The following is a 17,014-nucleotide window of genomic DNA, read 5'->3' as shown; positions in this document are numbered from 1 at the left end:
TTAGAAAAACACCTTGAGGATGGATTCTAAACAATGTTTGCCATGTTTCTGTCGATATTATGGAGCTAATTTGGAATATTTTTCGGCGTTGTGGTGACCGCAATTTCCGGGCGATTTCTCAGCCAAACTTGAAGAACAAACTGGAGCTATTCCGCCTACAAAAATAATATTTTGGGAAAAAAATGAACTTTGGCTGTCTACCTGGGAGTCTCGTGAGTGAAAACATCCGAAGTTCATCAAAAGTAAACGATTTAATTTGATTGCTTTTCTGATTTCCGTGACAAGGTTCCTGCTGCTAGCAAGGCATAATGCTATACTAGGCTATGATAAACTTACACAAATGCTTGTCTAGCGTTGGCTGTAAAGCGTATTTTGAAAATCTGAGATGACAGGGTGATTAACAAAAGGCTAAGCTGTGTTCCAATATATTTCACTTGTGATTTTCATGAATAGGAATATTTTCTAGGAAAATGTATGTCCGTTGCGTTATGCTAATTAGTGTCAGATGATGACAACGGTCCTGTTCACGGGATGGGGTGTCACTACAGGTTAATGAAGTTGTATGTTAAAAACATCCTAAATATTGATTTCATACTTAGTTTGGCATGTTTCTACGAGCTGTAAAGTAACCTTTTGAACTTTTCGTCCGACGCGACCTGAATGCGCTTTTGGATTTGTTTACCAAATGCCCTAACAAAATAATTTATTTGGACATAACTGATGGACATTATCGAACAAATCAATCAATTATGGTGGAACTGGGATTCCTGGGAGTGCATTCTGATGAAGAAAAAAGGTAAGTGAATATTTAAAATGCTATTTCTGAGAAATGTTGACTACCCAATATGGCGAGTATCTTTTTGGCTGCTTTGTTGCCTAAAGGCTGTACTCAGAATATTGTATGGTTTGCTTTCTCCGTAAAGTTTTTAAAAAATCTGACAACGGTTGCATTAAGGAGAAGTTTATCTAAAGTTCCATGTATAATAGCCGTATCTTTATCAATGTTTATTATGAGTATTTCTGTAAATTGATGTGGCTTTCTGCACAATCACAGCATGTTTTAGAACTACTGAACGTAACGCACCAATATAAACTTATGTTTTAAATATAAATATGAACTTTATCAAACAAAACATACATGTATTGTGTAACATGAAGTCCTATGAGTGTCATCTGATGAAGATCATCAAAGGTTAGTGATGAATTTTTATCTCTATTTCTGCTTTTTGTGACTCCTCTCTTTGGCTGGAAAAATGGCTGTGTTTTTCTGTGGCTTGGTGGTGACCTAACAATCGTTTTGTGGTGCTTTCGCTGTAAATCCTTTTTGAAATCAGACACGGTGGCTGGATTAACGAGAATTTTATCTTTAACATGGTGTAAAATACTTGTATGCTTGAGGAATTTTAATTATGAGCTCTCACTGGCTGTTGCGGGGGGGTTCCACTAACAGAACAGGTTAACACTCTTTTTGGTTATTACATGATTCCATGTGTTATTTTATAGTTGAGACGTCTTCACTATTATTCTAGAAATGTAGAAAATATATATATATATTTTTTTTGAATGAGTAGGCGTGTCAATTTTTGACTGGTACTGAATATATGGCAAAACATTTCTCTAGATTGCAGGAAATGGCAGTAACAGGTGTTCAAAAACGCAAAATCTACGAGTCCTAAGGCGGTAACTGCCCTCCTATGGGTCTCTCCTGCTGCCGTACTCAGCAGCACCACCTTGTTAAAAAATCCTGGGGAGAACCCTGAAAGTCCAAGCTTCAAAAAAGCCATTAGGGTAGACAGTATAGGACTGGAGTGGCAACTCTGACAAGGATTAACAGGCAGTATCCCAGAGTAATCGAGGGAAACACCAATACTTCTGTGGAATATTCTGGTGGACTCGGGTTACCCAGTCGACCCAGGCAGTGGTAAATGGACGACACTGACTGCAACCAGTCAGCCATTAATTTAAAGATTAAATTAAAGATGAAATAGAGAAATGGGGAGAGAGAGGATTTCTCCCGAGGATCTTCAACCGAAGATTACACAATACAACATCAGTAGTGTTGAACCTGCATACATGATATGTACTATTATTACTACTGAAATTAACTGTATTTCATTATCCTCATTGCATTGTACTGCATTTACTGAAATGCTGTACCACTATATTGCTTTGGCAATATCTACAAATTGTATTTCACATCAATAAAGCAATCTGAATTTGAAAGAGAGAAGAGAGAAGTGAGAGACTAAATGTATGCTGGACACTACGAGCCATTAGTTTAGACAGGAGTGTTGGTGAGACGGGAGACTCGTCAGCCCAGGTTGACAGCCTCACCTTTTGAGGATCTTCTCAGCCTGCTGCTCAGAGATGTTAACCCCCAGGTCTCGAAGGGACTGCATGATTTCCTGCGAGTCAATGTGACCTGTGGGGCAAAAGAGTAAAAATCAACATCGACCACTCGCAATGTGTTGAATTATGATGATATCATCTCATTGACTGGATATTACTACGCTTTTAATACCAGCTTATAGAACAGTACATCAAATGTAATAAACCTAAATGCAGAATTTCCTCAGTCACAGTATGTCATTATGTATGCACAGCTTAACCCAATGCATCATTTTCCCCCCAGCTGCCCAAGTGATTAGTACGTTATAGCACTTTGAAGGTTAAACAGTGGTTTAAGTGTAACTGGTAGTGATACAAGTAAAACACAGGCAGTGGTTGTGTGGCTCCAGCCTGTGTTCCATCGTACCATCGTTCTTCTTGTCCAGGCTTTTGAAGACCAGCCGAAGTTTCTTCTCATGATCTCTCAGGTAGTGGACAAACTCCTCAAAATCCAGCTGGCCATCCAGGTCCTTGTCTCCCGCTTTCACTATTTTCTGTCAGATGAGAAAGACATTTTACATTTAGATAACGATTAATTATCAACTTACATACAGGTTGAAGACAGGTGAGTAAAGGACGGTTAAAAAAAAAAAAATATATGGAGATTTCGCGAGGCAAGGGGAAATTATAGCCTAAATGTAGTTAAAACTATAACAAAGGTGAGCCACAAGAAAGAGATGGACCGAGTGATTCGAGGACAGGCGTGTAAGTCAGTGAGAGGAAGGTAACAGCCACAAGCCATCTGGGTCTGGTTTGCTCCAGAGTGGTCATATAGTGGGCATCACCTGATCCATTAGTGTGGAGTGTTTAGACCATCACAGCCACATTAAACTCTAACTCAAGCCTGGCGGAAAGAGCACCCAGGCTGCCTGAGCCATCGAGCTGAAGGCGTTGAGAAATGCATGTGGAGCCGAGTGCACTTCAGTCATTAACCCCTACCCCAATTGGCTCTGAGCCAAGGAAGAGCCTTTATTAAGAAGGCGGAGCTAGGCCTGGGAGTTCTTCTCAGCGATTTACAGTCAATCTTGACTCACAGTTATGAACTTTGGGTGAAGAGTTTATGAGTGTGTCTGGGCCAGCTGAATCTATGAGGACTGACTCACATGGTTGTGTGTGCATTTCCATGACTGTAGGGGTGTGTGCATGGTTCTGTGCATTTCCAAAAATATCTGAACTACTGACCTTTGGGGCATGTTAGGGGACAGGTGAAAGAGTTACCTTAGTGTAACTCCTTATGTTAAACTTTTAGGTTATCACATCAGGTTTATAGAGTAGATGGCCTAAATACAGGTCCAATATATCTATATATTCTAGGACTATTGTGTTGCTAACAGTCCAGCACCTTTTTAACTCCTAGCCTCTGCCGTGTCCCCAACCACCAGATGCAATCGGTTTTCAGGGGAATTAGAAAGAGAGCCTGTGACGAGACTTCCTCTTTTGGACGTTAACAAGGCGACACTCCATCTCAACTCCTCCTCCACATTTACTGGATTGGTTGAACAGTGCAGAAGAGAATCTCCAAACAGTTATTTTTTAATCTTCTGGCCAAGACCAGTATGTTTTGGTTTTTGTCCTAGCACTACACAGCTGATTCAAATAACCAATTCATCAAGCTTTGATTATTTGAATCAGCTGTGTAGTGCTAGAGCAAAAAACAACTTGCAGCATGAGAGGGGGTCGCAGTACTGACTTTAGGAAACCCATTCCTCCATACAGAAACTTTCCAGATCCTTGATATCCTTAGTCTGCGCTTATGGACTGTCCTCTTCATTTCAAATCACTGGTTTTTAGTGGGGTTCAAGTCTTGAGACAGATGGGCATTGCAAAATCTTGATTTTGTGGTCAATTTGTCATGTTTTGTCATTGATTATCATGTCTTGTCCCTGTGCTTCCCCTTCTATTTGTTTCCCTCTGCTGGTCTTATTAGGTTCTTTCCCTCTTTCTATCCCTCTCTCTCCCCCTCCCTCTCTCACTCTCTCGCTCTCTCTTCTCTCTATCGTTCCGTTCCTGCTCCCAGCTGTTCCTATTCCCCTAATCAATCATTTAGTCTTCCCACACCTGTTCCCGATCCTTTTCCCTGATTAGAGTCCCTATTTCTCTCCTTGTTTTCCGTTCCTGCCCTGTCGGATCCTTGTCTATTATTCACCGTGCTGTGTCTATGTATTGCCCTGTCGTGTCGTGTTTCCCTCAGATGCTGCGTGGTGAGCAGGTGTCTGAGTCTGCTACGTTCAAGTGCCTTCCCGAGGCAACCTGCAGTTCTTGATCAAGTCTCCAGTCTGTTCTCGTCATTACGAGTAGTATTATGCCTTTTGTTTGTAAAGTAACTTTACTGGATTAAAAACTCTGTTTTCGCCAAGTCGCTTTTGGGTCCTCATTCACCTGCATAACAGAAGGATCCGACCAAGGAATGGACCCAGCGACTACAGATGCTCGTAACACTGCCGTCGAGATCCAAGGAGCCATGCTCGGCAGACACGAGCAGGAATTGTCTGCTGCTCGCCATGCCGTGGAGAACCTGGTCGCTCAGGTTTCCGACCTCTCTGGACAGTTCCAGAGTCTTCGTCTCGTGCCACCTGTTACTTCCTGGCCTGCCGAGCCTCCGGAAACTAGGGTTAATAACCCACCTTGCTACTCCGGGCAGCCCACGGAGTGCCGCTCCTTTCTCACCCAGTGTGATATTGTGTTCTCTCTCCAACCCAACACATACTCTAGCGAGAGAGCTCGGGTTGCTTACGTCATTTCACTCCTTACTGGCCGGGCTCGAGAGTGGGGCACAGCTATCTGGGAGGCAAGGGCTGATTGTTCTAACAATTACCAGAACTTTAAAGAGGAGATTCGGGTTTTTGACCGTTCAGTTTTTGGTAGGGAGGCTTCTAGGGCCCTGGCTTCCCTATGCCAAGGTGATCGATCCATAACGGATTACTCTATAGAGTTTCGCACTCTTGCTGCCTCTAGTGACTGGAACGAGCCGGCGCTGCTCGCTCGTTTTCTGGAGGGACTCCACGCAGTGGTCAAAGATGAGATTCTCTCTCGGGAGGTTCCTTCCAGTGTGGACTCTTTGATTGCTCTCGCCATCCGCATAGAACGACGGGTAGATCTTCGTCACCAAGCTCGTGGAAGAGAGCTCGCGTCAACGGTGTTTCCCTGCTCCGCATCGCAACCATCTCCCTCCTCTGGCTCAGAGACTGAGCCCATGCAGCTGGGAGGTATTCGCATCTCGACCAAGGAGAGGGAACGGAGGATCACCAACCGCCTGTGCCTCTATTGCGGATTTGATGGACATTTTGTCAATTCATGTCCAGTAAAGGCCAGAGCTCATCAGTAAGCGGAGGGCTACTGGTGAGCGCTACTACTCAGGTCTCTTCATCTAGATCCTGTACTACTATGTCGGTCCATCTACGCTGGACCGGTTCGGGTGCTACATGCAGTGCCTTGATTGACTCTGGGGCTGAGGGTTGTTTCATGGACGAAGCATGGGCTCGGAAACATGACATTCCTTTCAGACAGTTAGACAAGCCTACGCCCATGTTTGCCTTAGATGGTAGTCATCTTCCCAGTATCAGATTTGAGACATTACCTTTAACTCTCACAGTATCTGGTAACCACAGTGAGACTATTTCTTTTTTGATTTTTCGTTCACCTTTTACACCTGTTGTTTTGGGTCATCCCTGGCTAGTATGTCATAATCCTTCTATTAATTGGTCTAGTAATTCTATCCTATCCTGGAACGTTTCTTGTCATGTGAAGTGTTTAATGTCTGCCATCCCTCCCATTTCTTCTGTCCCCACTTCTCAGGAGGAACCTGGCGATTTGACAGGAGTGCCGGAGGAATATCATGATCTGCGCACGGTCTTCAGTCGGTCCCGAGCCAACTCCCTTCCTCCTCACCGGTCGTATGATTGTAGTATTGATCTCCTTCCGGGGACCACTCCTCCTCGGGGTAGACTATACTCTCTGTCGGCTCCCGAACGTAAGGCTCTCGAGGATTATTTATCTGTGTCTCTTGACGCCGGTACCATAGTGCCTTCTTCCTCTCCGGCCGGGGCGGGGTTCTTTTTGTTAAGAAGAAGGACGGTACTCTGCGCCCCTGCGTGGATTATCGAGGGCTGAATGACATAACGGTTAAGAATCGTTATCCGCTTCCCCTTATGTCATCAGCCTTCGAGATTCTGCAGGGAGCCAGGTGCTTTACTAAGTTGGACCTTCGTAACGCTTACCATCTCGTGCGCATCAGAGAGGGGGACGAGTGGAAAACGGCGTTTAACACTCCGTTAGGGCATTTTGAGTACCGGGTTCTGCCGTTTGGTCTCGCCAATGCGCCAGCTGTTTTTCAGGCATTAGTTAATGATGTTCTGAGAGACATGCTGAACATCTTTGTTTTTGTCTATCTTGACGATATCCTGATTTTTTCACCGTCACTCGAGATTCATGTTCAGCACGTTCGACGTGTTCTACAGCGCCTTTTAGAGAATTGTCTCTACGTAAAGGCTGAGAAGTGCTCTTTTCATGTCTCCTCCGTTACTTTTCTCGGTTCCGTTATTTCCGCTGAAGGCATTCAGATGGATTCCGCTAAGGTCCAAGCTGTCAGTGATTGGCCCGTTCCAAGGTCACGTGTCGAGTTGCAGCGCTTTTTAGGTTTCGCTAATTTCTATCGGCGTTTCATTCGTAATTTCGGTCAAGTTGCTGCCCCTCTCACAGCTCTTACTTCTGTCAAGACGTGTTTTAAGTGGTCCGGTTCCGCCCAGGGAGCTTTTGATCTAAAAGAACGTTTTACGTCCGCTCCTATCCTCGTTACTCCTGACGTCACTAGACAATTCATTGTCGAGGTTGACGCTTCAGAGGTAGGCGTGGGAGCCATTCTATCCCAGCGCTTCCAGTCTGACGATAAGGTTCATCTTTGCGCTTATTTTTCTCATCGCCTGTCGCCATCTGAGCGCAACTATGATGTGGGTAACCGTGAACTGCTCGCCATCCGCTTAGCCCTAGGCGAATGGCGACAGTGGTTGGAGGGGGCGACCGTTCCTTTTGTCGTTTGGACAGACCATAAGAACCTTGAGTACATCCGTTCTGCCAAACGACTTAATGCCCGTCAAGCTCGTTGGGCGTTGTTTTTCGCTTCGTTTCGAGTTTGTGATTTCTTACCGTCCGGGTAGCAAAAACACCAAGCCTGATGCCTTATCCCGTCTGTTTAGTTCTTCTGTGGCTTCTACTGATCCCGAGGGATTCTTCCTTATGGGCGTGTTGTCGGGTTGACAGTCTGGGGAATTGAAAGACAGGTTAAGCAAGCACTCACGCACACTGCTCGCCGCCGCGCTTGTCCTAGTAACCTCCTTTTCGTTCCTGTTTCCACTCGTCTGGCTGTTCTTCAGTGGGCTCACTCTGCCAAGTTAGCTGGTCATCCCGGTGTTCGAGGCACTCTTGCGTCTATTCGCCAGCGCTTTTGGTGGCCGACTCAGGAGCGTGACACGCGCCGTTTCGTGGCTGCTTGTTCGGACTGCGCGCAGACTAAGTCGGGTAACTCTCCTCCTGCCGGTCGTCTCAGACCGCTCCCCATTCCTTCTCGACCATGGTCTCACATCGCCCTAGACTTCATTACCGGTCTGCCTTTGTCTGCGGGGAAGACTGTGATTCTTACGGTTGTCGATAGGTTCTCCAAGGCGGCACATTTCATTCCCCTCGCTAAACTTCCTTCCGCTAAGGAGACGGCACAAATCATCATCGAGAATGTGTTCAGAATTCATGGCCTCCCGTTAGACGCCGTTTCAGACAGAGGCCCGCAATTCACGTCACAGTTTTGGAGGGAGTTCTGTCGTTTGATTGGTGCGTCCGTCAGTCTCTCTTCCGGGTTTCATCCCCAGTCTAACGGTCAAGCAGAGAGGGCCAATCAGACGATTGGTCGCATACTACGCAGCCTTTCTTTCAGAAACCCTGCGTCTTGGGCAGAACAGCTCCCCTGGGCAGAATACGCTCACAACTCGCTTCCTTCGTCTGCTACCGGGTTATCTCCGTTTCAGAGTAGTCTGGGTTACCAGCCTCCTCTGTTCTCATCCCAGCTTGCCGAGTCCAGCGTTCCCTCCGCTCAAGCGTTTGTCCAACGTTGTGAGCGCACCTGGAGGAGGGTGAGGTCTGCACTTTGCCGTTACAGGGCACAGACTGTGAGAGCCGCCAATAAACGCAGGATTAAGAGTCCAAGGTATTGTTGCGGCCAGAGAGTGTGGCTTTCCAGCAACCTTCCTCTTACGACAGCTTCTCGTAAGTTGACTCCGCGGTTCATTGGTCCGTTCCGTGTCTCCCAGGTCGTCAATCCTGTCGCTGTGCGACTGCTTCTTCCGCGACATCTTCGTCGCGTCCATCCTGTCTTCCATGTCTCCTGTGTCAAGCCCTTTCTTCGCACCCCCGTTCGTCTTCCCTCCCCCTCCCGTCCTTGTCGAGAGCGCACCCATTTACAAGGTACGTAGGATCATGGACATGCGTTCTCGGGGACGGGGTCACCAATACTTAGTGGATTGGGAGGGTTACGGTCCTGAGGAGAGGAGTTGGGTTCCGTCTCGGGACGTGCTGGACCGTTCGCTTATTGATGATTTCCTCCGTTGCCGCCAGGGTTCCTCCTCGAGTGCGCCAGGAGGCGCTCGGTGAGTGGGGGGGTACTGTCATGTTTTGTCATTGATTATCATGTCTTGTCCCTGTGCTTCCCCTTCTATTTGTTTCCCTCTGCTGGTCTTATTAGGTTCTTTCCCTCTTTCTATCCCTCTCTCCCCCCCTCTCTCACTCTCTCGCTCTCTCTTCTCTCTATCGTTCGTTCCTGCTCCCAGCTGTTCCTATTCCCCTAATCAATCATTTAGTCTTCCCACACCTGTTCCCGATCCTTTTCCCTGATTAGAGTCCCTATTTCTCTCCTTGTTTTCCGTTCCTGCCCTGTCGGATCCTTGTCTATTATTCACCGTGCTGTGTCTATGTATTGCCCTGTCGTGTCGTGTTTCCCTCAGATGCTGCGTGGTGAGCAGGTGTCTGAGTCTGCTACGTTCAAGTGCCTTCCCGAGGCAACCTGCAGTTCTTGATCAAGTCTCCAGTCTGTTCTCGTCATTACGAGTAGTATTATGCCTTTTGTTTGTAAAGTAACTTTACTGGATTAAAAACTCTGTTTTCGCCAAGTCGCTTTTGGGTCCTCATTCACCTGCATAACACAATTAAGCATTTCTTTGTGGATTTTGGTGTGTGTGCTTGGAGAAGAAAGATTAGGCTGGAAGATCAATTTTCTGCCAAGTTTAAGCGTCCTGGCAGAGGTAACCAGGTTTTTGGCTAAAATGTCCTGGTACTGGGTAATGTTCATGATGCCGTTGACCTTAAGGACCCCAGGATGCAAAATAGTCAATCTTCCAGCAAGACAATAACCCCAAGCACCAATCAAAATCCACAAAAATAAGCTTAATTGACCACAAAAATCTACATTTAATGGCCATATTAGTCTCTGGACTTGAACCCCATTGAACTTGTAACCTGTGGTTTTTGAAGAGGACAGTCCATAAAAACAAACAAACGAAGGATCTGAAAATATTCAGTATGGATGAATGGTCTAAGATCCCTCCCAATGTGTTCTCCAATCTCAAAACATTTTAGAAAAGGCTCAGTGTTGTTATCCTCACAAGGTGAGGTATTGAAAACACCATTTTTTTTAGAATAAAAAACATTACATGTTAAACATTTATTTATTTGACACAGTATTTTATATCATCTTTATTAATGGTGACAATTTTGGACCAGACTATTTTTAGAACATTAGGTTTTATACTGTATTGAACAGTCTGTTGTTGGTAGCAAAAGGCATGAGTGAATTATAGTGCCAAGTGGAACTTGACTGTCATAAGCTAAATCGAGTGACAGCAATGTGTATAGTGTTATATAGTGATACTTTGAGAATAAAAACAATTATAATAACCAGGGTCAGTCAGTAGACCCAGGAAACTAAGCTAATATGTTTGCGAACTCAACGTAAGACCATGAGCAATCCTTTAAACAATGGTTTGTTTGCCCTCGAAAAGAAGGAGACAGCTTTGACTGAACATCAGATAAAACTCAACCATGTGCACTAGATGGCCATTTCTGCAAGCTGAAACCTAAAAACAGACCAGGAGCAATTGACCAAAGTTAAGAATAAAACTGGCCGGATGCCCACTAGTTTGTTTATAAAATAGTGAGTTTTCCAGATAATAGTCTAATTATTGAGGAAGTACAGAATTTCTGGGCAATAACAGAAATGAGTTCAAAGTCCAGTCTTAAGAACTATAGCGCCATTTTCTCACACATCCCTTAGAATACATTTAGGTTAAGTTATTTTGACAACAAGCAAATATCAACCAAAGCATTAGCCTACATTCTAATAATTTTTGACGTCACTATTCTGGGCTTTCTTAGATTTTCTAGACATTTCTAGACTCTTCGTTCCACAGGAAGCGTCTGAGCCTTCTTTGAAGGATACCTGCCAAACCACTGACTTTAAATGAATAATCTAAAGAACCAGTTCAGACTCAGAGTCAAGTATAGTCTAGCGTCGGCTCCCAGGCTTCACTCACATACAGAAGGGGAGGTCAAAGCCTGTGGCAGAGGCTAAATTAAGTCTGCCTACATAGCCACTGGATAGAGTTTGGAAGAACATGAATTAAAGACAAACTCATGGTTATGAAATAAATTGTCTGAAATATTTTGTTGGCATAAATCATTAAGGCCATATTTGACCCCTATGAAAAAGCAAATGACAAAATAAGGACAGTGCATGAAGCACATTAAAAAGCTAGGTCCTAGGCAGTTCAAAGGACAATGCCTTGCTGACAGATTATATATAACAAGAAAGCGTTAATTAAAATTCGTATGAATTTACAATCATTTCCAAGTCATTACTCAGAGGCAGAGAGCCTGTCTACAGACTGGCCACTCACACAATCAATCAAAAAGCGCATTCTACAGCTGTAGGGCTGTCTGCCAGTCTTGCCATATGAATGAAAGTGCTGAATGAAATACCGAATGCATTCAAGTGTTATTGCTATGATCACATAAACAGAATTATAAAAAGATTCCAGATTTAAAAACGGCATATCTACCTTCCGCCAGTTTCGATATGTAGAAAATTCCTGAGAAGGAAGAAATATGCTCAGTTTGAAAAGAGACTTGAGTTCAGCTGGTAGTCCATTCGATTCAAAATACTCAAATTCAGTGTGTTCTGCGTTTGTAAAGGGCACACACAGGCACACGCACAACATGCTTCTCTTAGGTAAATGTAAAATACAAATAAATAAGTAACATAGAAAAAAAAAAAGTTTGCCCGCTCTGGAGTGCAAAGCTAAAATGCTGGTAGGTAGAAGACACATATGGGATAAAAGGACTCAAAAAAGGTTCCTCCCACAGAGGCTGGTAGGACCAAGGAGCAATCTCATTGGATGCCACAACATCCCACCCTCTTACTATCTTTACACCACAGGCTGTCAATATTTCAAGAGAACCAAACAAGACTGCAGTCCGACAAAGGAGCCCTCCCATTTAGCCCCCAACAAATGGCCCCTTCATGAAAAAAAATTACTTGTGCACTTGAATGAAATGAAGGAACCAGAGGTGAACTTTCCAGAAAACCCTTTGAAGCTCCTCTTTCTTTCAGTACAAATGCTTTTTATGTGTAATTAATTACAACGGCTTAAATACACAAGTCACATCCTACCGTACTTTAATGTGACCAACTGTAGCAATATTAGGCATCTTCCTCTTCATTACACAGAGGAAATCATGAGATCATCAGCATTAAAAGGAATCAGATCTTGGGACCGAAACTGTGGTACACTGTATGATCAACACCTTTAAATGGGTTATTACAGAGAAGTGTTACCCAACCCATTATATCAAGGGGGATTTGATATTTAAACTACCTGAAGTTTGACATTGATGACCATCTCCTACAGTTCAAAGACATGCACAAAATCTGTGTTTCACTAAAGTGCAGTTGTAATTGTGGGGCAACTTTGAAATGTCTAACGTAAGTCGCTTTGGATAAAAGCGCCTGCTTATGGCATATATTATTATTATTCCTTTCAAGACATTTGACAATTTTTATGTCCAACAAGATGGCTAATATACTGGATATTAGTCATCTTGTTAGAAAAGGAAAATGGCCGGTGCTCAGGAACTTTGGCCTATTTTAACTTAGTAGCTTACTCTTGAAATGTATACAGGTAGACTTACAAACGGGCCTTTTAGAAAACTTAAGTAAAAAGAATGAAAAAGAAAGAACATGTACCTGTAGAATTAGGACTAAACGAGAGGTTACCACCATTCCAGACTGTATTGTGTGTCAGTAATAGAGATCACCATTGACGTAATAGTCTGCTCCAGTAAAGTGTCTTCTGGCAACAATATAGGTGATGAGAGTGAGGAGTGATTCAATTACAGGCACAGGAGATTGGAGAGTCCCAGAGATTGCCGGGTGCCTGACTGCAGCAAGCTTGTAAAACCCACACACTTGTCCACTGCCTGCTAGAGGAACCACCTATCCCACTGAAGGGGTGGGGGTGGGCGCAGGGGAGTCAGAAGGGGGCATTTTCAGCCAAGCAACTCTTGGGTGACCACCAGGTACCTAGCTCTCGGACTTCCCATTTCACTTGGCCAGCTATTTCTGGGTGAGTCACTTGGCTGGGGTCCAAGGGTAAAGGAAGAATAGCCGCTGACGAGAGGGGTCTTGGTATGGGGGGGGGGTGTGTGTGTGTAGGTAGGTCAAATCCACTGTTCAAATGACATACGCACATTCAGGAGCTGTTACACGTGCATGCAAGGATAATACCTGTACAGAGTTTAGATGCTGCTAGATCATTAGATCCTAAAACATAGTAGATTGCTCCTAGATTCTAAAACCTAGTCATCCCTTTAGAGTTCGGCTATAGACATTTACAAACAAACGTCTGGTCAAAGTCATTACGGCCATTAGACCGTCAGTGCTTTGTAGGGTAAAACATTTCAGTCCCTTTTACTCTGCTTTGTCCAGAATGCACGTGGCTGAGATGTAATGCAAACTTTACACATAACATGCTTATTCAAAACCAGCCAAGTTGATTGGGTTAATACATTTAAAAATGCTGCGACAATGAAAATATTAAAACGCAAAATGAGCAGCTTTAATATTGCAATTGAAAAACGAATTAGGCCCTAATCTATGGATTTCACATGACTGGGAATACAGATATGCACATTGGTCACAGATAAATAAAAAAATAGGTGCATGGATCAGAAAACCAGTCAGTATCTGGTGTGACGCATCGTGTTGATTAGGCTGATCTTTTATTAGAAACATGGGACCAACACTTTACATGTTCTGTAAATATTTTTGTAAGTGTATTTACAGTAGGACAAATGTGATTATTGTGGCCTGTGGAATGTTTTCCCACTTCAATGGCTGTGCGAAGTTGCTGGATATTGGCAGTAATTGGGACACACGGTTGTACACATCAATCCAGGGCATCCCAAACATGCTCAATTGGTGGCATGTCTAGTGAGTATGCAGGCCATGGAAGAACTGGGACATTTTCAGCTTCCACAAACTTTGTGTACAGATCCTTGCAACATGGGGCCATGCATAATCATGCTGAAACATGAGGAAGATAAATGGCACGACAATGGGCCTCATCGCAGTAGGTTTAAAAATATATACTTCTGTGTATTGATTTTAAGAAAGGCATCGATGTTTATGGTTAGGTAGTCGTGCAACGAAATGCGCTTTTGTTAAATCATCCCCCATTTGGCGAAGTTGGCTGTCTGTTCGCAACGAGCCAGGTTAGCAGGCAATATAAACTAAATATGCAGGTTTAAAAATATATACTTGTGTATTGATTTTAAGAAAGGCATTCATGTTTAAGGTTAGGTACACATTGGAGCAACGACAGTCCTTTTTCACAAATGCGCACCGCATCGATTATATGCAACGCAGGACACGCTAGATAAACTAGTAATATCATCAACCATGTGTAGTTAACTAGTGATTATGATTGATTGTTTTTTATAAGATAAGTTTATAATGCTAGCTAGCAACTTACCTTTGCTTCTTATTGCATTCGCGTAACAGGCAGGCTTCTTAACTGACTTGCCTAGTTAAATAAAAGGTGTAAAAAAAGTTTTTTTTTGTTGTTTCTTTTTTTAAATCGGCCAAATCGGTGTCCAAAAATACAGATTTACGATTGTTATGAAAACTTGTCATCGGCCCTAATTAATCGGCCATTCCGAATAATCGGTCGACCTCTAGTGTGTCTATATATGGAAAAATACTAGTTAAACATTTCTGACCAATCAATTGGTCGAAGGAACACATTACTTTCGGTCAATCAAGATTTCTTTTTTTCCTTCCCGGGGACAGCTCTACCACTAGTTAACACAGCCAAATTTTTGGTGAGATTTTTTTGTCTTAATCGAAGGTTAGGCATAAGGTTAGCAGTGTGGATAAGGTTAGGGTCAAGGTTAGGTTTAAACTCACTTTTGATGTTATTACATTTCGTAGTATCCAATTATTTGTAGTTACTATCTTGTCTCATCGCTACAACTCCCATACAGGCTCAGGAGAGACTAAGGTCGAAAGTCATGTGTCCTCCGAAATACAACCCAACCAAGCCGCACTGCTTCTTAACACAGTGCGCATCCAACCCGGAAGTCAGCTGCACCAATGTGTGGGAGGAAACACCGTGCACCTGGCGACCTTGGTTAGCGTGCACTGCGCCCGGCCCACCACAGGAGTCGCTGGTGCGCGATGAGACAAGGATATCCCTACCGGCCAAACCCTCCCTAACCCGGACGACGCTAAGCAAATTGTGCGTCGCCCCACAGACCTCCCAGTCTCTGGTGGTACAGCTAGCGCTGCGATGCAGTGCCCTAGACCACTGCGCCACCAGGCCCTAAACTCACATTTTAAGAAGATAAATTGTGGAAATAGGCAGGGATTATGACTTTGTGGCTGTGGTAACTAGGGACGGCCCTGGGAATGGGACATGGGGTCTTACAGCTGTAGGGTCTTAATTTGAGCCAGTTTGATACGATACAGCAGGAAAATAATACTGCTGCAACAGGAAATGTGAATTATAATTCAATTTATATTTTTGTAGTGGTTGATACCTTTTTTCATAAGGGAAAACCAAGTCTGAAATTTGTAAGTGGAAATAAACTTCAGAAGCCTTTTAAAATCTCAAAGTTCTCCTGAAACAGGGTGATCAAATTAAGATCCTACAGAAAAACATGTTTTTTTTTCATCCTTCTCCATTGACTATCTAATCAAATGGCTACCCAGACTATTTGCATTGCCCACCTCCCCCCTCTTTTACACTGCTGCTACTCTGTTATTATCTATGCGTAGTCACGTTAATAACTCTACCTACATGTACATATTACTTCAATTACCTCGACTAACCGGTGCTCCCGCACCATGACTGTACCGGTACCCCCTGTATATCGCCTCGCTATTGTTATTTTACTGCTGCTCTTTGTTACTTTTATTTCTTTTTTCGTGTGAGTATTTTTCTTAAAACTGTATTGTTGGTTAAGTAAGCATTTCACTGGTTGTAAAGTAAGCATTTCACTGTAAACCTGTTGAATTCGACACGTGACAAATAAAATTTGATTTGAATATAGGCCATCTTCCGTTTACTCCCGCTCTATGCAATAGACAACTTAGAAAAGGCCATAAACATATAGTTATCAGCAATCCCTCTCCAATACTGTCCCGTCATTAGGCCGGTCTGAAAGTTCAGATAATCAGTCCACAACAGTCCAAAGTGTCAAAAAGCTTTTCTAGAGCAAAAAAAACATGCGGTCAGTCAGTACATATTGTAATGATATTTTTGCACTAGTTGGCTGTACCTGCACCAAAACACCCCAAAATGTTTAATTTATAGCTTGTTCCCGAACCACTTTTAAAAATAGAGAGCCAATTGGGAACATTGAATAGCAATAAAAATAAAAATCACAGTATCAAATCACAATACATATAGAACTTGCAAGACGCAAGGAAATCAAGATAGCAGTGGCAGCTGAACAGAAGTCATCCAAAGTGCTTTGACTTCTCAAAACACGGCTAACACTATATGATGCCTCGATCCTTATTGATTCAGCCACTTACTGAGCTAACTAGCATGTTAAACCAGATACACAGCTGTTCTCGCCATCTCCCGTTGTGCCATTTACCACCAAAGCATAGCATATATTAGTCAAATGCCATACATCGTATTATCATGTTTACTCTCAATCTGCGGTGAAGTCAATTTGAAAGCAGGCATTGGACAAATCGTCCATACATAGCGGTTTTCCCAGACCTGCAACTAGCCACACATTATATCTACTTTTGAAGCCTTTCTGGACACAATGTTCTGAACCCACCTGATAACTTGAGCCAACGTTTGTTACATAGCACAATGCGAAGAGAGTACCACTGCACATGGTAACCCTTAAGTGGACAGCACTTAAACAAATGCTCATCGCACCCCAGAGGACAATCACGAGCCAATTTCTAAAGATTTCTAAAGTTGTTTGTGCATGTTCACTGGAATTAGGTATTTTGGCTGTGAAATGGACATGCAGTACCTGTGACATCTCTCAGAAACTTCTCTCTGAAAGG

The 17,014-nt window shown here is 43.5% G+C and overlaps 1 protein-coding gene across 6 annotated transcripts in view; it reads right to left on the bottom strand.

Annotated features, from left to right (window-relative positions):
* The window catches only part of slc25a25b (solute carrier family 25 member 25b), a 55,793-nt gene that overhangs the window by 18,155 nt on the left and 20,624 nt on the right, over nt 1-17,014 (bottom strand). For 4 of the 6 annotated variants that reach the window (XM_046290382.1, XM_046290380.1, XM_046290381.1 and 1 more), the window contains 2 exons: nt 2,756-2,882; nt 2,335-2,422 (listed from right to left, as the gene is read on the bottom strand). In XM_046290382.1, coding sequence (XP_046146338.1) covers nt 2,335-2,422; nt 2,756-2,882 — 215 coding nt within the window. Of the gene's footprint in view, nt 1-2,334; nt 2,423-2,755; nt 2,883-11,483; nt 11,716-17,014 lie in introns of those variants that run through there. The other 2 variants (XM_046290384.1, XM_046290385.1) reach the window with 1 other exon arrangement.

The sequence above is a fragment of the Oncorhynchus gorbuscha genome, linkage group LG11, assembly GCF_021184085.1.
Source record: "Oncorhynchus gorbuscha isolate QuinsamMale2020 ecotype Even-year linkage group LG11, OgorEven_v1.0, whole genome shotgun sequence".
NCBI lineage: Eukaryota > Metazoa > Chordata > Actinopteri > Salmoniformes > Salmonidae > Oncorhynchus > Oncorhynchus gorbuscha.
The sequence above is the reverse complement of the archived record's forward strand: the minus strand, read 5'-3'. Positions and strand labels throughout refer to the sequence as shown.